The sequence below is a fragment of the Oncorhynchus tshawytscha genome, linkage group LG06 (assembly GCF_018296145.1).
Source record: "Oncorhynchus tshawytscha isolate Ot180627B linkage group LG06, Otsh_v2.0, whole genome shotgun sequence".
NCBI lineage: Eukaryota > Metazoa > Chordata > Actinopteri > Salmoniformes > Salmonidae > Oncorhynchus > Oncorhynchus tshawytscha.
In genome coordinates, this window is record NC_056434.1 from 2,475,829 (window position 1) to 2,499,809 (window position 23,981).

A 23,981-nucleotide genomic window follows, 5' to 3' on the forward strand; every position below is an offset into this window, starting at 1 on the left:
CGTGAATACACCCGTAGGTTGTATTCCGCCATTAAACCTCAAAGAATGAGAAGGACGAGGCGAAGCGAGAGGGTTTAATCTGTCCACGATAAGCAGACCACCTGCCTTCGGGACACGGGCGAACACTGTTAGGGCGGAGACAAGATTACCTCGCCATTACATACAGTATCTCTGCTCTTCCGCCATTTCTCACGCCACATCCGGTTGTGCAGCAGCCATTTTGTCTGTTCATGCAAGTCCACCCCTCACGGTCAAGAACTGCGTTCCCCCTTCGAAAATAACCTGAAATATTGTATTTTTTTTGTATATTATGTGGCACTTATACGGATTTAAAAATTACAAGTTCGAAGATGCCTTTCTCTTCGAAATAAATAGCGTATTTTTTTTAGTTGTGTGCGCGAATAATTAAGGTTATGTCGTGCGAGGAAAGCTACTTAGCCATCAGACGCTATCTGACTGATGAGCGGGAGCCGTACGCACCGGGGACCCATGGCAACACTAAAAGAAAGATACGTAAAGCAGCCGCTTGCTATGTCGTGCGGAATGGCACACTGTACTACCAGAGAAGGCAGAAGGGCCTGGATGAATTCACCGAGTTGGAAGTGGTGTTGCAGGCAGGACGGAGGAAGGAACTGATCGACGAGTCACACATTGTCACCGGAGAAGAGCACCTCAACCAGCATCACACTTGGGAATCCATTTCTCAGAAGTATTGGTGGAGAGGTAAAATATAATTTTACAGCTAAATTATTTAGCAACACTTTTTTTGTTTTGTTTTGTTTATTGGGCCAAAAGAACACGCGTAAAAGAAAGCATCAGCTGGTATATTTCCTTCGCAGTTTGTTTGCCATATGGCTCGCCAGGTCAATCAATGCATCGTACGCTTAAAGGAGCAATATGCAGGAATCATTCCGCCATTTCCTGGTTGCAAAAAATTCTAATAGTCCGCCTAATTTCAGTTTGTGACAAAACAAAGTCATTCTACAGCCAAGCATTGGACCATCTAAACAGCTGTGAATAATTTGTTTGTATTTTCAGCTATTTGAAGCTGGTGTACCAAACCGAATGTAAAAGACAGCAAAAACTAAACGGGAAGCATAGAAATTGTAGACAGAACAGATACACCACTGCTTCTTAGACTGGCTTTCAATGAGAATGACATATCTTTAACCATCATTTCTATGTGAATTTAGTGGGTTGCCCAAAAAGTTAAATATTGCAGTTTTAAGTTATGTGCAGGTTGAGTCATACCCGTAGTCCCCACGTAGTCCCCATATATGTGGAGCAGGCGGGTTTAGGGTTGTACCCTTTATCCACACAATATTTCACTACAGCCCAGTACAGGCATGAATTTTAAGCCTTACCCTTACCCGCAACGTTCAGGCCCACAGTTTCTAAACCCAGAGGTGCAACATCATGAGACTTCTGTGAATGCGGCAGGGTAGCCTAGTGGTTAGAGCGTTGGCCTAGTAACCGGAAGGTTGTGAGTACAAACCCCCGAGCTGACAAGGTACAAATCTGTCGTTCCCAGGCCGTCATTGAAAATAAGAATGTGTTCTTAACTGACTTGCCTGGTTAAATAAAGGTAAAATTAAATTAAATGCTTGCCGAACAGGCCAAGTCAATAAGAGAAGTTAAAAATTATTCCTTTTTTAGGTGTTCGTTTCTCAATCGAAATGCACAACCTAGATTAGAGCCAATGTCTTAAGTAGTTGAACATGTTACTCCAACCTCGTGAAAATCACACGTTTTAATATTCTTTAAAAAGAAGAACAACTTATATGACTTATACCAAAGGATTTGATTTGACGGCCTGAACATATACAGTTAGGCGAGAAACGACCTTTGAACCCGATGACATGTTTTTACAGTTTACATTTGAGTCATTTAACAGGCACTCTTGTTCAGAGCTACTTACAGGAGCAATTAGGGTTAAGTGCCTTGCTCAAGGGCTCATCGACAGATTTTTCACCTGGTCTGCTCGGGGATTCGAACCGGCAACCTTTCGGTTTCTGGCCCACCACTCTAAATCCGGTAGGCTATCTGTCGGATGAGCTTTGATAGCCAACGCTGCTATGACATCGACTAGAAGTGTGATCGGGGATTGAAGCAGTTATAGTAAAGTAGTTTTGTGAAACAATGCTAACTAGCGTTACCCATAGACCTGAAGTTATTGCGCTATCTGCATACTTGACTCCGAAACATGTGTATCCACTAGTTCATCGGACTCTGGGGGAGTAGATAAAGGGTCTCATTGCCAAAATCCTGAACTATCAAACTTTCTAAAAACAGAGCATGATGTTCTATGATCTATATTTGAACTGTAAAGAAACTAAAACAGTCAAACTGTCATTTGGAAATTTTGCACAGAGTTCAGTTTTTAGAGTTGTTGCATTTTCTCGGTGGTCCCTAACTTTTTCTCCCCGGTCCCTAAACGTCTTTGCTCCGCAAAAAAAAGTAGCGTTAACAGATTAACTAGATTGACGCATCCATTCTATCGATTTATGACATTCTGGTGAGGTTCTCTGTTATCTCTACTTTTTTTTGCGGAGCAAAGACATTCTTAGGTTTTATTTATTCTTCTAGGGCAGCATATGACAGAAGAGAAGCTGCACGTATCTAATTATAGACAAGTTGAGTAACAAATAGGCCAACATTTTTACTCGAAAATTCAAAAAAAATCATTGCACCGTCTGGCTGTAGTCTACGGCACATTCTCTATATTAGCGGTTAAGGTGCAGGTGATTTCAACTTTATCACATCTAGATGGGCGGACAGGTTTTACACAGGTCATTACACGGGCTATTACACAGGTTATTACGCAGGTTATTACACGGGTTATTACACGGGTCATTACATGGGTTATTACATGGGTTATTACACAGGTTATTACACGGGTTATTACATGGGTTATTACACGGGTCATTACACGGGTCATTGCCCATTTGCACATGTTTCAAAAACTGACATTTTTGGTCCAAAATGTCTACTTTTCGTTACTGTGTTGAGAGTACTGCTGCACCATAATGATGAAGGCAATACATCCAGCTACTGAAACCGTTCGGTGTGTAAGCATACTGTCTATAAATCAACGTGATTAACCCTGTGTCTTCCCAGGTATCCTGAAGCAGGTGAAGGACTACATGAGACAGTGTAGGCAGTGCCAGAACAGACAGGACCGGAGAGGATTATCAGAGGACCGGAGTGGATCCAGACTGGTGGGCCGACCAGGGAGACCAAGGAGGGTCACAACCCCAGCCAGTGACGATGATGAGGTGGAGGAGGAAGAGGAGGAGGAGATGGACTTGGTGACTTCCATTCATCACAAGACCAAGAGCCCCAGGACTGTGGCTAAACACGAACTGGTCTTTGTCAGTGTTGCTGTATTTTTTGGGGGGGGGGATATAGCCTAGTCACTTTACTGAAACTATACTGTCTAGTGTTATCTTAGGTCTCTCTGTCTAGTGTTGTCTTAGGTCTCTCTGTCTAGTGTTGTCTTAGGTCTCTCTGTCTAGTGTTGTCTTAGGTCTCTCTGTCTAGTGTTGTCTTAGGTCTCTCTGTCTACTGTTGTCTTAGGTCTCTCTGTCTAGTGTTGTCTTAGGTCTCTCTGTCTAGTGTTGTCTTAGGTCTCTCTGTCTAGTGTTGTCTTGGGTCTCTGTCTAGTGTTGTCTTGGGTCTCTCTGTCTAGTGTTGTCTTGGGTCTCTCTGTCTAGTGTTGTCTTAAGTCTCTCTCTCTGTCTAGTGTTGTCTTAAGTCTCTCTCTCTCTGTCTAGTGTTGTCTTAGGTCTCTCTCTCTGTCTAGTGTTGTCTTAGGTCTCTCTCTGTCTAGTGTTGTCTTAAGTCTCTCTCTGTCTAGTGTTGTCTTAAGTCTCTCTCTGTCTAGTGTTGTCTTAGGTCTCTCTCTGTCTAGTGTTGTCTTAAGTCTCTCTCTGTCTAGTGTTGTCTTAGGTCTCTCTCTCTCTGTCTAGTGTTGTCTTAGGTCTCTCTCTCTCTGTCTAGTGTTGTCTTAGGTCTCTCTCTGTCTAGTGTTGTCTTAGGTCTCTCTCTCTCTGTCTAGTGTTGTCTTAAGTCTCTCTCTGTCTAGTGTTGTCTTAAGTCTCTCTCTGTCTAGTGTTGTCTTAGGTCTCTCTCTGTCTAGTGTTGTCTTAAGTCTCTCTCTCTCTCTGTCTAGTGTTGTCTTAGGTCTCTCTCTCTCTGTCTAGTGTTGTCTTAGTCTCTCTCTGTCTAGTGTTGTCTCTCTCTCTGTCTAGTGTTGTCTTAGGTTGTCTCTCTCTCTGTCTAGTGTTGTCTTAGTCTCTCTCTGTCTAGTGTTGTCTTAAGTCTCTCTCTGTCTGTCTTAGTGTAGTGTGTCTTAGGTCTCTCTCTCTGTCTCTCTGTCTAGTGTTGTCTTGTTGTCTTAAGTCTCTCTGTCTAGTGTTGTCTTAGGTCTCTCTCTCTCTGTCTAGTGTTGTCTTAGGTCTCTCTCTCTCTGTCTAGTGTTGTCTTAGGTATCTCTTCCAGGTGGACAGTAGTCGTGACTTCCTGTGTTATCTATCCAGGTGGACAGTAGTCGTGACTTCCTGTGTTATCTATCCAGGTGGACAGTAGTTGTGACTTCCTGTGTTATCTATCCAGGTGGACAGTAGTCGTGACTTCCTGTGTTATCTATCCAGGTGGACAGTAGTCGTGACTTCCTGTGTTATCTATCCAGGTGGACAGTAAGGGAGTGGTGAAGCAGTACCTTCCCAGACACGGTCAGACGATGCTGGACAAGCTGAACCAGCAGCGCCTCAACAACCAGTTCTGTGACATCACGCTTCTGATCGAGGGGGAGGAGCACAGGGCCCACAAGGCTGTGCTGGCCGCCTGCAGCGACTACTTTAATGAGCTGTTTATAGAGAAGGGAGCTGTGTCCAGTCACGAAGCGGTGGTCGACCTCTCAGGTAAGACATGGAGAAGGTGCTGGGTGAGGACGTCTGATAAATGACTCCAGTGTAAAGGACTCCAGACCACCAGAGGATGAATCGGGGGCACAAGTCTGTCGAGAGTAGTTATCAGAACAGCAGGAAAAAGGTCACCGTCCTGTGGCCGTATAGGTCCTGAGTTATAAAACGGTTGGATGATGTTTCCCTGTCATTATCATCTTTGGTCTGGTTTGGTCAGAGGAATAACCCGTTTCTCTCTCTCTCCCCTCAGGTTTCAGCAAGGTCAGTTTCCTCCCCCTGCTAGAGTTTGCGTACACCTCCAACCTCTGCTTCAACTTCTGTGTGATGGCCGACGTTGCCACGCTGGCCCGACACCTCCTGATGGCCGAGGTCCTTCAGATCTGTGAGTCCGTCCACAAGAAGGTAGAGGAGCAGAAGCTGATGGTCTACCAGCAAGGAGACATCCACACGGTGGTGTCCAGCCAGCCTGCACCCCAACAGGCCCCGAATGAAGACCCTGGGGCCTACATTATGACTATCGGCAGCGACGGCCATGCCGTGGTGACTCATACTGGGCTAGCTGGAGCAGGGGAGGACCTGGACTCCCTGGCTGTCATGGCAAACACAGCAGAGTCCTTCAGAGGGGATCTGACGTCTGTAGTCAACCAGGCTCTGGGAGGTGAACCAGGGGAGACTATGACCGTGGTTGGGGAGGCAGGGTCAGAGACGGTGACTCTAGTCACCCACAGTAGCCAGGCCCGGGTAGGCGAGTCGGTCACCCTCTTCTCCCCTACTGGAGAGACCGAGACCATGACGGTCGTGACCCACAGCGGCCAGGCCCGGGTAGGAGAGTCGGTCACCCTCTTCTCCCCTACTGGAGAGACAGAGACCATGACGGTTGTGACCCACAGCGGCCAGGCCGGAGCCAATGAGTCCCTGGCCGTGGTGTCAGCTTGTCTGGCCCTGGAGCAACAGCAGCATGATGAAGGGGACGAGGGGGACTCCCTCTCCATGGAGCCGGGGGCCTTCCTTATCAGCGTGGACCCAGGGAAGGTGGCCCCTACTGAGGTGGTCCATCTGGCTGTAGAGCCACCTGTAGTCCAGGTGGATCCAGCACCCCAGGAGGAGGAGACGTCGGCACACCAGACTGTGGATCCAGCACCCCAGGAGGAGGAGACGTCGGCGCACCAGACTGTCGATCCAGCACCCCAGGCCGAGCCCCAGCCCCCCAAGAGGAAGAGAGGACGTCCTGCCAAGGTGAAGCATGAGGTGATCGAGGAGCCAGAGTCTCCTGTCGAGGAGGAGGTGGTGGAGGTGCCAGAGCCGGTCTCTACTCTTGCAGAGGAGGTTCAGAGGACCCATGACCCCTATAAGAGACGCCTACGGCAGCGTTCCATGGGGGAGGGGGGGTACGTCAGGCTACACATGGGGCTGGAGGAGGACAAAGAGGACAAGAAGGGAGCCCAGACCCCACAGCGCCCCAGCACCCCCAAGGTAGGCTATAAGACAAACACCTGAACGGAATCACAGTCACTATAGACTCATGCATGGAGAATACATCAGTCTTTGCGCTTGTGTCTCTCTCGTAGAATAATAGTGAAGACATCAAAACTATGAAATAACACATGGAATCATGTAGTAACTAAAAAATGTGTTAAACAAATCAAAATATATTTTATATTTGAGATTCTTCAAAGTAGCCACCCTTTGCCTTGATGACAGCTTTACACTCTCTCAGCCAGCTTCATGAGGAATGCTTTTCCAACAGTATTTAAGGAGTTCCCACATATGCTGAGCACTTGTTGGCAGCTTTTCCTTCACTCTGCGGTCCGACTCATCCCAAACCATCTCAATTGGGTTGAGGTCAGGTGATTGTGGAGGCCAGGTAATCTGATGCAGCACTCCATCCAATCTCCTTCCTGGTCAAATAGCCCTTACACAGCCTGGAGCTGTGTTGGGCCATTGTCCTGTTAAAAAACAAATGATAGTCCCATTAAGCGCAAACCTGATGGGATGGTGTATTGCTGCAGAATGTTGTGGTAGCCATGCTGGTTAAGTGTGCCTTGAATTCTAAATAAATCACTGTCAGTGTCACCAGCAAAGAACCATCACACCTCCTCCTCCATGCTTCACGGTGGGAACCACACATGCTCAGATTTGGACTCATCAGACCAAAGGACAGATGTCCATTGCTTGTGTTTCTTGGCCCAAGCAAATCTCTTCTTATTATTATTCTGAGGTTGGTATCTCTAATGAACTTATCCTCTGCAGCAGAGGTAACTCTGGGTCTTCCGTTCTGTGGCGGTCCTCCTGAGAGCCAGTTTCATCATAGAGCTTGATGGTTTTTGTGACTGCACTTAAAGAAACTATCGAAGTTCTTGACATTTTCCGTATTGACTGACCGTCATGTCTTAAAGTAATGATGGACTGTCATTTCTCTTTGCTTATTTGAGTTGTTCTTGTCATAATATGGACTTGGGTCTTTTACCAATTAGGGCTATCTTCTGTATACCACCTCCTTACCTTGTTACAACACAACTGATTGGCTCAAATGCATTAAGGAAAGAAATTTGACAAATTTAAGTTATAACAAGGCACACTTGTTAATTGAAATGCATTCCAGGTGACTACCTCATGAAGCTGGTTGAGAGAATGTCAAGAGTGTGCAAAGCTGTCATCAAGGCAAAAGGTGGCTACTTTGAAGAATCTCTAATATAAAATATATTTAGATTTGTTTAACACTGTTTTTGGTTACTACATGATTCCATATGTGTTATTTCATAGTGTTGATGTCTTCACTATTACTCTACAATCTAGAAAATAATTGGGGCTACACATTTTTTGTTAATTAAAATTAAAACTAACCCTTGAATGAGTAGGTGTGTCCAAACTTAACTTTTGACTGGTTGTGTGTGTGTGTGTGTTACCATCCTAACTGTTCTGTATCTCTTTTCCAAACCCCAACACCCTCAAGAAGAGGGGTAGACCCGCCAAGAGGCACGTTGAAGAGATGGAAGCTGCTGTGGCCGGTATGGAGAATGTTGTCCAGACAGAGACTGAGGGCGTCCAATCACCAGACGGCATTCTATATGGAGCACCTATCACAGAGCAGCCCGTGGGGCAGGGGCCAGAGCCGGGTCAAGGCCCCGCGCAGCCAGATGGAGGGAGTGAGGTGGAGGGAGAACACGCCTGTTCAGAGTGTGGACTGTCGTTTCACAGGCGCTATGCGCTCATCATGCACACGCTCAAACACGAGAAGACCCGAGGATACAAGTGTACTGTACGTATGTATGATGTCAGTTGGTCCTTTTGTGGCAGGGCTGAAATGCAGTGGAGATGTTAGTGTTGTCTCCAGGGTTCCCCTACAGGTGGCCTGCGGGTGATTTTATTTGGCCCCCCAAGTTTTCTGAGCAGGATAAAGGAGGTGTATATATATATATATATATATATATATATGACGATTTAAAAAAACCGTTTTTATATATATATAGGTTTAAAACATGTATATTAAAAATGTTTATATTTATATTTTATACATGCATAAACCTTTCTTTGATAAAAAAAATATTAATTTGTATATATGTAAAATCTCTCTGTGTGTATTTATAAACAGATTTTATATACAAATTCATATTTTTTGATAAAAGGTTTATATTTAAACCTTTTTTGATTATCTATATTTGATATATACATAAACCTTTTTTTCATCAAAAAAATATAAATTTGTGTGTGTATGTATGTGTGTGTGTGTGTATATATATATATATATATATCTATATCTCAGCATCAGCCAGGTGCTGGGGGGCTGCCATAATCAACATCCACGTCTTCGTCGCCTGGGGAACAGTAATGAGATGTAATATTAAGGAGGGCAGTAATGGGTCCGTTTACACCATGGAGCTCTCAATGACTTATGTACAGTAACACCATCACATCCTTATCCTCTTTCATTCACGTTGGGAACAGGACTTGGTTGATAACATTATCTTTGTGATACTAGCTAGACCCCTTCCTAATATTGAGTTGAAACCTCCCTCCCCCTTTTTGCCCTCAGAACAGCCTCAATTCGTCACTCAGGGTATGTGATCGTATACAAATGTAAGCACCCGGCCATCCGATTGGTCCCGCTGCTATCTAGTGGACGATCCCTGCTGTGTGGTCTCACCAGACTGCAATGCTGACTACACTTCTTTCTCTAGTTATGTAACAAGGAGTTTCAGTACGCTGCCTCTCTGAGGGCCCATCTGGCCAGACACAAGCACCAGAAGAGTCAGAGGCCGACCCTGGTCAGGGTCCCCCAGCCCCACGGCGAGGAGGGCGTCGAGGGGGACGGCAGGACCAAGGGACGCACCAAGAGAGAGTTTGTCTGTGACATCTGTGGAAAGACTCTTCCTAAGCTGTACTCTCTGAGGATCCACATGCTGAACCACACTGGTCAGTTTCCCCCAGCTGTCAGGTGGTAAAGCGCCTGTATTAATCTGTTGTTGTTATCAGGGGTCACGTTAAGCTTTCCGTCTGTGTTTTAATAATAATGTTTTGTTGATGAGGGGAGGTTTCTTATGTTTACTATCAACATACTGCAGCCAGCTACATTTCCTAATGTTTCGCTTAAACTTAATCTTAAACTTAATCTTGCATTTTAACTTAGTTACTTTTCTCCGGTAGTTTTACTATCATCTCTTCCTCTCGGTCAGAGCGAGGTCAGCTGATCGAATGCCTGTTTGTGAACGCAGGAATTTGATTGGTCTGACGACGAGAGCGAAGGTTTCTCGTCTGATTGGAGAAACTCAACCTGAAGCACAAACTTAGTCTGAAGTCGAGCAGAAATTACAACAAGAAACATTTTACATCTGCGTTTACGCAATGCAGCAAGATCGTTAAATATATTTGTTTCTGTGTGAGAAATGTAGAATTCTGTGTTGACGTGGCCTCGCTGTTGTTATTATTATTATTGATTTTAAGGATTCAACTCTATGGCGGTTTATAGGCTTCTGGCCTTTTAAAGGCAATGTTCCTGCAATCACAGAAAACACTGCATATATCACCTCAATTTGAAGTTGCCTTTTTAAAGCGGTAAGGCCTATTAGCCGGGTTGTGAATCCTTAATGTCAATAAAGCAGTAATGCCTATTAGCCGGTGTTGGGATTGAATCCTAGCCTTGATATTGTTATTCTAATTGTTGTTGTTTCTACAGGGGTACGGCCCCACTCCTGCAGGGTCTGTGGGAAGACCTTCGCTCATAAACACAGCCTGAAGATGCACAGAGCTCTACATGACGCTGCTAAACAGTTCCACTGTCTGCTCTGTGACAAGTCCTTCGTTAGTAAGAGAAGTCTGGAGGAACACACCAGTATTCACACAGGTACAACATTATCCTCAGACACCAGTATTCACACAGGTACAACATTATCCTCAGACACCGGTATTCACACAGGTACAACATTATCCTCAGACACCAGTATTCACACAGGTACAACATTATCCTCAGACACCAGTATTCACACAGGTACAACATTATCCTCAGACACCAGTATTCACACGGGTACAACATTATCCTCAGACACCAGTATTCACACAGGTACAACATTATCCTCAGAAACCAGTATTCACACAGGTACAACATTATCCTCAGAAACCAGTATTCACACGGGTACAACATTATCCTCAGACACCGTATTCACACGGGTACAACATTATCCTCAGACACCAGTATTCACACGGGTACAACATTATCCTCAGACACCGGTATTCACACGGGTACAACATTATCCTCAGACACCGTTAATCACACAGGTACAACATTATCCTCAGACACCAGTATTCACACAGGTACAACATTATCCTCAGACACCAGTATTCACACAGGTACAACATTATCCTCAGACACCAGTATTCACACAGGTACAACATTATCCTCAGACACCGGTATTCACACGGGTACAACATTATCCTCAGACACCGGTATTCACACGGGTACAACATTATCCTCAGGCACCGGTATTCACACGGGTACAACATTATCCTCAGGCACCGGTATTCACACGGGTACAACATTATCCTCAGGCACCGGTATTCACAGTTTTTCTGCGTTGGCCTGATGAGGCATCCACCATGTTTGCTAGAAAGAGCCAGTATACGTCGGGGTTGGCACAATAGTGTGAAAAGTGTATTAGTCCTCAATCTGTAGGAACACATTGCTCTCTGACAATAAGGGGTTTCATACTATACTGTTCACTCAATACAGTTAAATGTCTTCCAGGTGAATCTAAGTCTCTGGTAATATCTCTGTTAAATGTCTGGTAATATCTCTGTTAAATGTCTGGTAATATCTCTGTTAAATGTCTGGTAATATCTCTGTTAAATGTCTGGTAATATCTCTGTTAAATGTCTGGTAATATCTCTGTTAAATGTCTGGTAATATCTCTGTTAAATGTCTGGTAATATCTCTGTTAAATGTCTGGTAATATCTCTGTTAAATGTCTGTAATATTCTGTTAAATGTCTGGTAATATCTCTGTTAAATGTCTGGTAATATCTCTGTTAAATGTCTGGTAATATCTCTGTTAAATGTCTGGTAATATGGTTAAATTTAAGTATCTCTGGTAATATCTCTGTTAAATGTCTGGTAATATCTCTGTTAAATGTCTGGTAATATCTCTGTTAAATGTCTGGTAATATCTCTGTTAAATGTCTTCCAGGTGAATCTAAGTCTCTGGTAATATCTCTGTTAAATGTCTGGTAATATCTCTGTTAAATGTCTGGTAATATCTCTGTTAAATGTCTGGTAATATCTCTGTTAAATGTCTGGTAATATCTCTGTTAAATGTCTGGTAATATCTCTGTTAAATGTCTGGTAATATCTCTGTTAAATGTCTGGTAATATCTCTGTTAAATGTCTGGTAATATCTCTGTTAAATGTCTTCCAGGTGAATCTAAGTATCTCTGTACCCAGTGTGGAAGGTCGTTCCACCGAGCCTCTGGTCTGAGTAAACACATTAAGAGACACCAGCCCAGACCTGAAGTACGAGGATTCCCCTGCAATCAGTAAGGAACCTGCTTCTCTCTCCTCATTCTCATACATTCATTTGGATTAAGTAGGTCTATCTGAGTGGGTGAGTTTTGTATTTTCGTGTGTGTGTGTGTGTGTGTGTGTGTGTGTGTGTGTGTGTGTGTGCTCATTCCTGCCATATTTCTCTCTGTCAGCTGTTTATTGTAGGTGTGTGAGCAATATTGCCTGTGGTAGCTATGTACAAAACATTAGGAACACCTGCTCTTTCCATGGTATAGACTGACCAGGTGAATCCTGATGGAAGCTGTGATCTCTTATTGAGGTCACTTGTTAAATCCGCTTCAATCAGTGTAAATTAAGATGAAGACGAGGCGTATGCTACTGACTCAATGATGAAGACGAGGCGTATGCTACTGACCCAATGATGAAGACGAGGCATATGCCACTGACCCAATGATGAAGACGAGGCATATGCCACTGACCCAATGATGAAGACTAGGCATATGCCACTGACCCAATGATGAAGACGAGGCATATGCCACTGACCCAATGATGAAGACGAGGCATATGCCACTGACCCAATGATGAAGACTAGGCATATGCCACTGACCCAATGATGAAGACGAGGCATATGCCACTGACCCAATGATGAAGACGAGGCATATGCCACTGACCCAATGATGAAGACGAGGCATATGCGCTGCTGATGGCAATAATAATATTCGCTCAACTAAGTTGAGAATTTAAAACTAAAAGACAGATTTGTTTTTTCATTGTCTTCTTTTTGAAGCAGTAGCCAATTGTTTTCCAAACTATGTTTTCCTGCAATTGTAGTTTGAAACACTGCGATATGCCTGACTGGGCCTGTTTCATTGACATTCACAACTCTGCGATCATCTATTTGGTAGCCTGTTTAGGTTTCCTGGAATATTTTCCATACTATTTAATTCTAATCTTTGGTTTAACTAGGGTATGATTTGGCTAAATAAAAGCCAACAATACAGGCACATTTCATTGGGCCAATCCAACCGGCCAATGGAAATGCAACATTGTGAATGATTCAAGAAAATTAGCTTATTTTGTTTGTGTATTTGCTAGGGCATCTGAATAACATTTATACATGGACAATCATTTCACATAGCGTAGTTTATTTTAACATCTAAAAGGCTATAAATATATTTCTGTTACACGTTAATAAAATATAAATGCAACAGATGTTTACTGAGTTACAGTTCATATTAGGAAGTCAGACAATTGAAATGAATGAATTAGGCCCTAATCTATGGATCTCACATGACTGGGAATACAGATATACTATACTATATATATCTGTTGGTCACAGATACCTGTGAAAAAGGTAGGGGCGTGGATCAGAAAACCAGTCAGTATCTGGTGTGATAACCATCTCCTTCGCATATAGCTGCTCAGGCTGTTGATTGTGGATTCTTGTCACTCCTCTTCAATGGCATCTGTGCTTTCAAATTTTCATCGATTTAAAATGCAATTGTTTCGTTGTCTATAAATTATGCCTGCCCATACCATAACCCCACCGCCATCACGAGCACTCTGTTCACAACCATTATCATCAGCAAACCGCTCGCCCACATGATGCCATCTGCCCAGTACAGCTGAAACCGGGATTCATTGTGAAGAGCACACTTCTCCAGCGTGCCAGTGGTCATCGAAGGTCAACATTTACCCACTGAAGTCAGTTACGACGCTAAACTGCAGTCAGGTCAAGACCCTGGTGAGGACGACGAGCAGATGAGCTTCCCCGAGATGGTTTCTGACAGCTTGTGTAGAAATTCTTTGGTTGTGCAAAACCCACAGTTTCATCGGCTGTCTGGGAGGTCTGTCTCAGCCGATCCCGCAGGTGAAGAAGCCGGACGTGGAGGTCCTGGGCTGGCGTTGTTACACGTGGTCTGCGGTTTTGAGGCCGGTTGGACCTACTGCCAAATTCTCTAAAACGATGTTGGAGGTGGCTTATGGTAGAGAAATTTAACATAAAATTCTCTGGCGACAACTCTGATGGACCTTCCTGCAGTCAGCATGCCAATTGCACGCTCCCTCAAAACTTGAGACATCTGTGGCATTGTGTTGTGTGACAAAACTGCACATTTTAGAGTGGCCTTTTATTGCCCCCAGCACAAGGTACACCTGTGTAAGGATCATGCTGTTTAATCAGCTTTGGAGGGCAGGGCTTCAGCCAGGTTGTCGGCTGTGTAGGATTCCACGTAGGTTGTTTCCATACAGCGGGATTTCAGTGTCCAGTCTTTGGTGAGGTCAGCGCAATTATTTTTGTTGCTGTTCTTTAGTTCTGCCTGAACCCCCGCCTCCCCCTTCACCTTGTTGAACAAGTTAGGGACCGCTGTTTGAGAGAAATACCTTCTCCCTGGTAACTTGTATAGTCTGTCCAATTTACGTAGGATTTCTTTGAAGGTGGGTTTCTCCTCCATTCTGAAGGGAACCATTCCTTTTACTAAAGAACAAATTACACCCTGTAGGCTATTGGATCTATTTGTTCCTCCACCCTGTAGGCTATTGGATCTATTGGTTCCTCCACCCTGTAGGCTATTGGATCTATTGGTTCCTCCACCCTGTAGGCTATTGGATCTATTTGTTCCTCCACCCTGTAGGCTATTGGATCTATTGGTTCCTCCACCCTGTAGGCTATTGGATCTATTGGTTCCTCCACCCTGTAGGCTATTGGATCTATTGGTTCCTCCACCCTGTAGGCTATTGGATCTATTGGTTCCTCCACCCTGTAGGCTATTGGATCTATTTGTTCCTCCACCCTGTAGGCTATTGGATCTATAGGTTCCTCCATCCTGTAGGCTATAGGATATATAGGTTCCTCATGAATTTAGCTTACTGCTGTGGCCTGCCCAGTCCCCAGATCTCAGCCCGGTCCCCAGATCTCAGCCCAGTCCAATGAGATGGAACGAGCTATTTTAAGTAGAGATCCACTAGTAGCCAACTGTGGGAAACATTGGAGTCAACATGGATCAACATCCCAGTGGAACGTACCCTCAACAAATTGAGGCTGTTCTGAGGGCAAAAGGGGGACGCAACTCAATATTATGGTGGTGTTCCTAATGTTTTGTAGACTCATACATACATACATACATACATACATACATACATACATACATACATACATACATACATACATACATACATACATACATACATACATACATACATACATACAGTATATACATGCATAAAGTATGTGATGTCGTGCCTGTCCTGACTGGTCTGTATCCCCTTCTCTCCTCCAGCTGTGATAAGAGTTTCTTTGAGGCCAAAGACCTGCAGCAGCACATGAACAAACACCTGGGACTCAAGCCCTTCCAGTGTCAGGTGGGGAATAATAATATTAAAAATTGTGCTTCTATTCTATCAGGTATGTGTGAAGTGTTACAGCTGTGTTTGGTGTTATATTCTATCAGGTATGTGGGAAGTGTTACAGCTGTGTTTGGTGTTATGTTCTATCAGGTATGTGGGAAGTGTTATAGCTGTGTTTGGTGTTATGTTCTATCAGGTTTGTGGGAAGTGTTACAGCTGTGTTATATTCTCAGGTTTGTGGGAAGTGTTACAGCTGTGTTATATTCTCAGGTTTGTGGGAAGTGTTACAGCTGTGTTATATTCTCAGGTTTGTGGGAAGTGTTATAGCTGTGTTTGGTGTTATGTTCTATCAGGTTTGTGGGAAGTGTTATAGCTGTGTTTGGTGTTATGTTCTATCAGGTATGTGGGAAGTGTTATAGCTGTGTTTGGTGTTATATTCTATCAGGTTTGTGGGAAGTGTTATAGCTGTGTTTGGTGTTCTCAGGTTTGTGGGAAGTGTTACAGCTGTGTTATATTCTCAGGTTTGTGGGAAGTGTTACAGCTGTGTTATATTCTCAGGTTTGTGGGAAGTGTTACAGCTGTGTTATATTCTCAGGTTTGTGGGAAGTGTTACAGCTGTGTTTGATGTTCTCAGGTTTGTGGGAAGTGTTACAGCTGTGTTATATTCTCAGGTTTGTGGGAAGTGTTATAGCTGGAAGAAGGACTGGTATTCCCATGTGAAGTCCCACAGTGTGGCAGAGCCTTACAAGTAAGTCACCACCATAGAAATCAAATTCTATTCATCACATGCTTGGTAAACAACCGGTGTGGTCTAACAGTGAAATGCTTAGTTACGGGTCCTTCCCGACAACGCAGAGAGAAGGAAAATGGAGAAATAATAGAAAAGTAAAAACACGTAATAAAATATATACACAATAAGTAACGATATACGGTACCAAGTTGACCTGCCAGGCTACGAGCTAATTGAGGTAGGTATGCACATATAACTAGGAACGACTTGACAGGTGGTAAACTATAGCATGGTAAACGATAGTTATTTAAAAATGGGTCAATGCAGATAGCCCAGGTAGCTATTTGGTTAACTATTTATCTAACTATTTATCAGTCTTATGTCTTTCGGGTGTAGAAGCTGTTCAGGATCCTGTTGGTTCCTGACATCGTTACCGTTTGCTGTGCGTTAGCAGAGAGAACAGTCTATGACGTGGGGCCTTCCTCTGACAACGCCTGGTATATAGGTCCTGGATGGCAGGAGGCTCGGCCCCAGTGATGTACTGGGCCTTCCTCTGACAACGCCTGGTATAGACGTCCTGGATGGCAGGAGGCTCGGCCCCGGTGATGTACTGGGCCGTACGCACTACCCTCTGAAGCGCCTTGCAGTCGCCATACCAGGCGGTGATGCAGCCAGTCAAGATGCTCTCAATGGTGCAGAACATTTTGAGGGCCATGCCAAATATTTTCAGCCTCCTGAGGGGGAGAGGTGTTGTCGTGCCCTCTTCACGACTGTTTGTGTGTTTGGACCATGACAACAATAGATCCCCTCACAGCCTGGGGGTGTCCCGTCAGGAAGTCCAGGATCCAAATCAAATGTTATATGTCACATACACATGGTTAGCAGACGTTAATGCGAGTGTAGTGAAATGCTTGTTAAGTGCTATGCTTGGATCCAGTTGCAGGGTCCTTAGCTTAGTGATGACCTTGTAGGGCGCTATGGTGGTGAACGCTGAGCTGTAGTCAATGAACAGCATTGTCACGTCGATGTTTCTTTTGTCCAATTGGGAAAGGACAGTGTGGAGTGCAATAGATATTGTGTCATCTGTGGCTCTGTTGGGGCAGTATGTGAATTGGAGTGGGTTCAGGCTGTCTGGGATAATGGTGTTTGAGCCATGACCTGCCTTTCAAAGCATTTCATGGCTACAGATGGGAATGCTATGGGGTGATAGTCATTTAGACAGGTTACCTTGGCCTTCTTGGGCACAGGGACTATGGTGGTCTGCCTGAAACATGTTGGTATTACAGACTCGGACAGGGACAGGTTGAAAATGTCAGTGGAGACGCTTTCCAGCTGGTCAGCACATGCTCTGAGTACGCTTCCTGGTAATTGGTTTGTGAATGTTAACCTGTTTTTAAAGGTCTAACTCACATCTGCTATGGAGAGCGTGATCACAGTCGTCCGGAACAGCTGGTGCTCTCTCGCATGGTTCAGTGTTGCTTGCCTCGAAGCGAGCATAGAAGGCATTTATCTCGTCTGGTAAGACCGCGTCACTGGGAAGCTCGCAGCAGTGATAGTTTGCAAGCCCTGCCAGTTGGTGTAATAGGATTTGAGCTTAGTATTTGTATCGCCGCTTTGACTGTTTGATGGTTTGTTGGAGGGCGTGGAGGACTCAACTTGGATATAACCTGTTTTGGCAGCGACTGCCCCTAAAAAGCAACTTCTCGTTTTGAGAAATTGACTAGAGTGTAAATAGGATAATTTTGGTCAACAGAGATTTGTGAGATGATGGGATGGGGATGATGTCATAGAATGAAGGGAACGTAATAGTTTTTCTCAATCCTGCCCACAGCTGGCAGCACTCAAGTAATCATCAATTTGGAACACAGCTGCAAAGGAACCTGACTTTAATGCTAATGGTCAATTCGGTTTGACATTTGATATCCCTATGGGGCTAGTAAAATTACACAATGTACATGGGACCAATATTTTTATATATTTAAAAACCTCACACCAATTATAAATTGTAGAAATTCATATACAAATATTGAATGTATTTTAACGAGACAACTAAAATATTTATTGGCGGTCCCTATCTAGCCCCAGAGATGGGCTATCCAAGTCAAACCAATTTTGCCGCGGTCGCACACCAGCCTGGCTGAAGCTGATGGGTGAAAGAAGTTGACTAGCGCTAGCCTAGGCGTCTTCAAGACCTGGTTAGGCTGTTTTCATGTTATCTAGAAGGAGAGTAACTGTGTACTATTTTGGCAGAGTCAATGTACAAATGCACAAGAAACACCAACATTAACCGTTACCAAGGCGACACTCCGTCTTAACTCCTCCTCCATATTTACTGGATTGGTTGAACAGTGCAGAAGAGAACTTCCCCCCCTTTCTTTCTCATCAGGACCAGAATATGCGGGGTGTTTCTTTTAGCCTGCTACGTTAGGATACCACTAAAACGTTCACAACCTTGATAACAGGCGTTTATTTTAGCCTGCTAGGTTAGGATACCACTAAAAGTTTACGTTCAGACATGAAACGGCAAGCATTCATATACACAAACATCTTCATACTAATGAGTTTTTCAGATGTTATTTATTTTGTCTCTGTTGCTAACGAGTGACAGAGATGGAGGGATGATTTAAACGAGTGAGGGATGGAGGGATGATTTAAACGAGTGAGGGATGGAGGGACGATTTAAACGTGAGGGATGGAGGGATGATTTAAACGAGTGAGGGATGGAGGGATGATTTAAACGAGTGAGGGATGGAGGGATGATTTAAACGAGAGGGATGGAGGGATGATTTAAACGAGTGAGGGATGGAGGGATGATTTTGAGGGATGGAGGGATGATTTAAACGATGGAGGGATGGAGGGATGATTTAAACGAGTGAGGGATGGAGGGATGATTTAAACGAGTGAGGGATGGAGGGATGATTTAAATGATGGAGGGATGATTTAAACGAGTGAGGGACGGAGGGATGATTTAAAGCACTCTGTGACAATCGTTGATGTAAAAAGGTTTTTCCTAGATGATATTTGATTGTAAATCCTTTGTCCTGTAGGTGTAACGTCTGTGGTAAGGAGTTCTTTGAGAAGGCTCTGTTCAGGAGACACGTGAAGAAGGCCACGCATGGCAAGAAGGGCAGAGTCAAGCAGAACCTAGAGAGAGAGTGTGAACACTGTGGCAGGAAGTTCACCCAGCTCAGAGAGTACAGACGACACATGAACAACCACCAGGGTGAGACAAACACACGCACACACACGTAAAGCCACAATATGTCTTCAGCCTAATGGCACTTGGTTTACTATAAACCTGGGGGATGTGGCTGGAGAAATGTGAGCTCTCAAGTTCATAGCTGGAGCGATTGCATGCCATTACTATACGGGCAACATCTAACACGCGAACCGTACTGTTTAACTGGATCTAAATGGACTCTAACAGTAAAACGTACTACTCCTCGATGATATAGGGTATATGTACTCTAAATGGTCTCAAACAGTAAACCGCTACCTGTCGCTCTGCATCAACCGCTCGCCACCCGTCGCTCTACCGCTCGCCACCCGTCGCTCTGCATCAACCGCTCGCCACCCGTCGCTCTGCATCAACCGCTCGCCACCCGTCGCTCTGCATCAACCGCTCGCCACCCGTCGCTCTCTGCATCAACCGCCGCTACCCGTCTCTCTGCATCAACCGCTACCTGTCGCTCTGCATCAACCGCTCGCTACCCGTCGCTCTGCATCAACCGCTCGCCACCCGTCGCTCTGCATCAACCGCTCGCCACCCGTCGCTCTGCATCAACCGCCGCCACCCGCCGCTCTGCATCAACCGCTCGCCACCCGTCGCTCTGCATCAACCGCTCGCTACCCGTCGCTCTGCATCAACCGCTCGCTACCCGTCGCTCTGCATCAACCGCTCGCTACCCGTCGCTCTGCATCAACCGCTCGCTACCCGTCGCTCTGCATCAACCGCCGCCACCCGTCGCTCTGCATCAACCGCTCGCCACCCGTCGCTCTACCGCTCGCCACCTGTCGCTCTGCATCAACCGCTCGCTACCCGTCGCTCTGCATCAACCGCTCGCCACCCGTCGCTCTGCATCAACCGCTCGCCACCCGTCGCTCTGCATCAACCGCTCGCCACCCGTCGCTCTGCATCAACCGCCGCCACCCGTCGCTCTGCATCAACCGCTCGCTACCCGTCGCTCTGCATCAACCGCTCGCTACCCGTCGCTCTGCATCAACCGCTCGCTACCCGTCGCTCTGCATCAACCGCCGCTACCCGTCGCTCTGCATCAACCGCCGCTACCCGTCGCTCTGCATCAACCGCTCGCTACCCGTCGCTCTGCATCAACCGCTCGCTACCCGTCGCTCTGCATCAACCGCTCGCTACCCGTCGCTCTGCATCAACCGCTACCCGTCGCACTGCATCAACCGCTACCCGTCTCTCTGCATCAACCGCTCGCTACCCGTCTCTCTGCATCACCGCTACCCCGCTCTGCATCAACCGCCGCTACCCGTCGCTCTGCATCACCGCTACCCGTCTCTCTGCATCAACCGCCGCTACCCGTCTCTCTGCATCAACCGCTCGCTACCCGTCGCTCTGCATCAACCGCTCGCTACCCGTCGCTCTGCATCAACCGCCGCTACCCGTCGCTCTGCATCAACCGCTACCCGTCGCTCTGCATCAACCGCTACCCGTCGCTCTGCATCAACCGCTCGCTACCCGTCGCTCTGCATCAACCGCTACCCGTCGCTCTGCATCAACCGCTCGCTACCCGTCTCTCTGCATCAACCGCCGCTACCCGTCGCTCTGCATCAACCGCTACCCGTCGCACTGCATCAACCGCTACCTACCCGTCGCTCTGCATCAACCGCTACCCGTCGCCTGTCTACCCGTCGCTCTGCATCAACCGCTACCCGTCGCTCTGCATCAACCGCTCGCTACCCGTCGCTCTGCATCAACCGCTCGCTACCCGTCGCTCTGCATCAACCGCTCGCTACCCGTCGCTCTGCATCAACCGCTCGCTACCCGTCGCTCTGCATCAACCGCCGCTACCCGTCGCTCTGCATCAACCGCTACCCGTCGCTCTGCATCAACCGCTACCCGTCGCTCTGCATCAACGCTGCATCAACCGCTACCCGTCGCTCTGCATCAACCGCCGCTGCATCAACCGCCGCTACCCGTCGCTCTGCATCAACCGCTCGCTGCATCAACCCGTCGCTCTGCATCAACCGCTACCTGTCTCTCTGCATCAACCGCTCGCTACCTGTCTCTCTGCATCAACCGCTACCTGTCTCTCTGCATCAACCGCTACCTGTCTCTCTGCATCACTGTAGTTTTTGAGTGTTTTAATCTACTTAAATCTGAACATTTATGCCCATGTTTATTATATATTATGCATATCAACATACTATCCCCATGTGGTTCATTGCAAACCGGCCTTAATGTGAACGGTGATATAAGGTGAAAAGGGAATAGCAGAGTCTAAGCCCACCTGAAATAGATTTAGTACATTTGAGTACAACAATACAATGTTCCTTTTACAGTAATACGACAAAATGCATTTGAAAATGTAAGATGTGAAACTTGTTTTAGTTCAAGTTACGTTGCTACTGTGTGCCTGACATTCTTTCACGACCGCTAGCATAAAAAAAAAAACATTTTCAATTGGCAAGATATGGTAATTAATGCCCATGATATGGTAATTAATGCCCATGATATGGTAATTAATGCCCTCTTTGTTTTACATAAAGTATGATCACTCATCTGAAGGTACTAAACAGTATCTGAGGTTCGCCCCCACTGTTTCTATGCAGCTTTGAAGATGGCCACTAGTGGGAACATATACAACTTAATAATACATCATCTGATTGGTTTAGAATAACAACTGTTATGGATACATCATCTGATTGGTTTAGAATAACAACTGTTATGGATACATCATCTGATTGGGTTAGAGTAACAACTGTTATGGATACATCATCTGATTGGGTTAGAGTAACAACTGTTATGGATACATCATCTGATTGGGTTAGAATAACAACTGTTATGGATGCATCATCTGATTGGGTTAGAATAACAACTGTTATGGATGCATCATCTGATTGGGTTAGAATAACAACTGTTATGGATACATCATCTGATTGGGTTAGAATAACAACTGTTATGGATACATCATCTGATTGGGTTAGAGTAACAACTGTTATGGATACATCATCTGATTGGGTTAGAGTAACAACTGTTATGGATACATCATCTGATTGGGTTAGAATAACAACTGTTATGGATGCATCATCTGATTGGGTTAGAATAACAACTGTTATGGATGCATCATCTGATTGGGTTAGAATAACAACTGTTATAAGTGACAACAGCTAAATAAGATCCAACTGATGCCCTACGCCATTCTGTAAGCAGGCGCGAGGCCACAAATAATGTCCAATAACTGACAACGGACTATTTTTGACTGCTGTCATATCGACACTTTGTATTCACTATAATGCCATTATTGCATTTGTGCAGATTTTCACTATTTGTCAAGCACACTTGGTGCTTATAATGCTGTTGAGGCTACTGATTTTTGTTGTCTTCATTTGACCGGGCGTCATTGTCAAGAAGGGGGAGGGTCCAATGAGGCCTTTTTAATGTTAATAGGTACACTCACCTTACAGACAGGTGTTGATTGGGTGGCTAGAGAATAGGAGTCTATAGGACTGCGTTCTAACACCTGTCCTCTTCTTCTCTCAGGAGTCAAACCCTTTGAGTGTCTGACGTGCGGAGTAGCCTGGGCCGACGCCCGCTCTCTGAAGAGACACGTACGCACCCACACCGGCGAGCGCCCTTACGTGTGCCCCGAGTGCCAGGAGGCCCACATCGACGCCCGCTCCCTACGGAAGCACATGACCAAGTACCACGGCGACCTCCTGCCGGGGAAAATCATGCTGGAGAAGGATACCCTACAGTTTCACAACCAGGGTACTCAGGTGGAACACGCCGTCTCCATCCTGGCGTCCGATCTCCCCCCCGAGCTCCGGCCCGTCCAGCCGCCGCCGGCCGAGGAGATCGAGACGGTGCTGATCACGGAGGAGACGGTGGAGGCGGTTCAGGCCGTTCAGGGTGACGGGGTCGCGACCTTGTCAGACCAGAGCATCATGCAGGTGGTGAACTATGTGCTGTCTCAGCAGAGTGTGCTGCCTGGGGGGGTGAAGATGGAGGAGCAAGAGGTTATACAAACCATGGAGGTGGTACACATGGCAGAGGTGGAGTGAGGTGACAGACCAGGTGGAGTGATGTGACAGACCAGAGGTGGAGTGATGTGACAGACCAGAGGTGGAGTGATGTGACAGACCAGAGGTGGAGTGATGTGACAGACCAGAGGTGGAGTGATGTGACAGACCAGAGGTGGAGTGATGTGACAGACCAGAGGTGGAGTGATGTGACAGACCAGAGGTGGAGTGATGTGACAGACCAGAGGTGGAGTGATGTGACAGACCAGAGGTGGAGTGATGTGACAGACCAGAGGTGGAGTGAGGTGACAGACCAGAGGTGGAGTGAGGTGACAGACCAGGTGGAGTGATGTGACAGACCAGGTGGAGTGAGGTGACAGACCAGGTGGAGTGATGTGACAGACCAGAGGTGGAGTGATGTGACAGACCAGAGGTGGAGTGATGTGACAGACCAGAGGTGGAGTGATGTGACAGACCAGAGGTGGAGTGATGTGACAGACCAGAGGTGGAGTGATGTGACAGACCAGAGGTGGAGTGATGTGACAGACCAGAGGTGGAGTGATGTGACAGACCAGAGGTGGAGTGATGTGACAGACCAGGTGGAGTGATGTGACAGACCAGAGGTGGAGTGATGTGACAGACCAGAGGTGGAGTGATGTGACAGACCAGAGTGGACAGCAAGAATGATGTAGCCACAGATCCCTAAGAACCAGGTGGAGTGATGTGACAGACAACCCAGGTGGAGTGATGTATCCCTGATCAGACCCAGGTGGAGTGACTCT

General features: G+C 46.0%; 1 protein-coding gene across 4 annotated transcripts; it reads left to right on the plus strand.

Moving 5' to 3' along the window:
• Positions 1 to 206: 206 nt before the first annotated feature.
• On the plus strand, positions 207 to 23,785 carry zbtb11 (zinc finger and BTB domain containing 11). 4 transcript variants are annotated; one of them, XM_042322831.1, is made up of 13 exons: positions 208 to 723; positions 3,118 to 3,371; positions 4,691 to 4,922; positions 5,176 to 6,398; positions 7,879 to 8,184; positions 9,104 to 9,338; positions 10,099 to 10,266; positions 11,830 to 11,947; positions 15,194 to 15,275; positions 15,932 to 16,008; positions 19,038 to 19,213; positions 22,721 to 23,494; positions 23,585 to 23,785. In XM_042322831.1, the coding sequence occupies exons 1-12, from the start codon at positions 414 to 416 to the stop codon at positions 23,239 to 23,241; spliced, it is 3,702 nt and encodes a 1,233-aa protein (XP_042178765.1). In that variant the 5' UTR covers positions 208 to 413; the 3' UTR covers positions 23,242 to 23,494; positions 23,585 to 23,785. The 4 variants fall into 4 exon arrangements, with proteins under 4 accessions (XP_042178768.1, XP_042178765.1, XP_042178766.1 ...); XM_042322832.1 differs by having other exon boundaries at positions 22,721 to 23,232; positions 23,563 to 23,785; XM_042322833.1 differs by having other exon boundaries at positions 7,882 to 8,184.
• Positions 23,786 to 23,981: the final 196 nt, after the last annotated feature.

What these genes read in the sequence shown, in the direction of transcription:
- zbtb11 (XM_042322831.1), top strand. Translation starts at nt 414, where the DNA reads ATGTCGTGCGAGGAAAGCTACTTAGCCATCAGACGCTATCTGACTGAT. An exon ending in CTAAACACGAACTGGTCTTT is followed by an intron (nt 3,372 to 4,690) that starts GTCAGTGTTGCT and finishes TTATCTATCCAG; the next exon opens with GTGGACAGTAAGGGAGTGGT. An exon ending in AGTGTGGCAGAGCCTTACAA is followed by an intron (nt 16,009 to 19,037) that starts GTAAGTCACCAC and finishes TTTGTCCTGTAG; the next exon opens with GTGTAACGTCTGTGGTAAGG.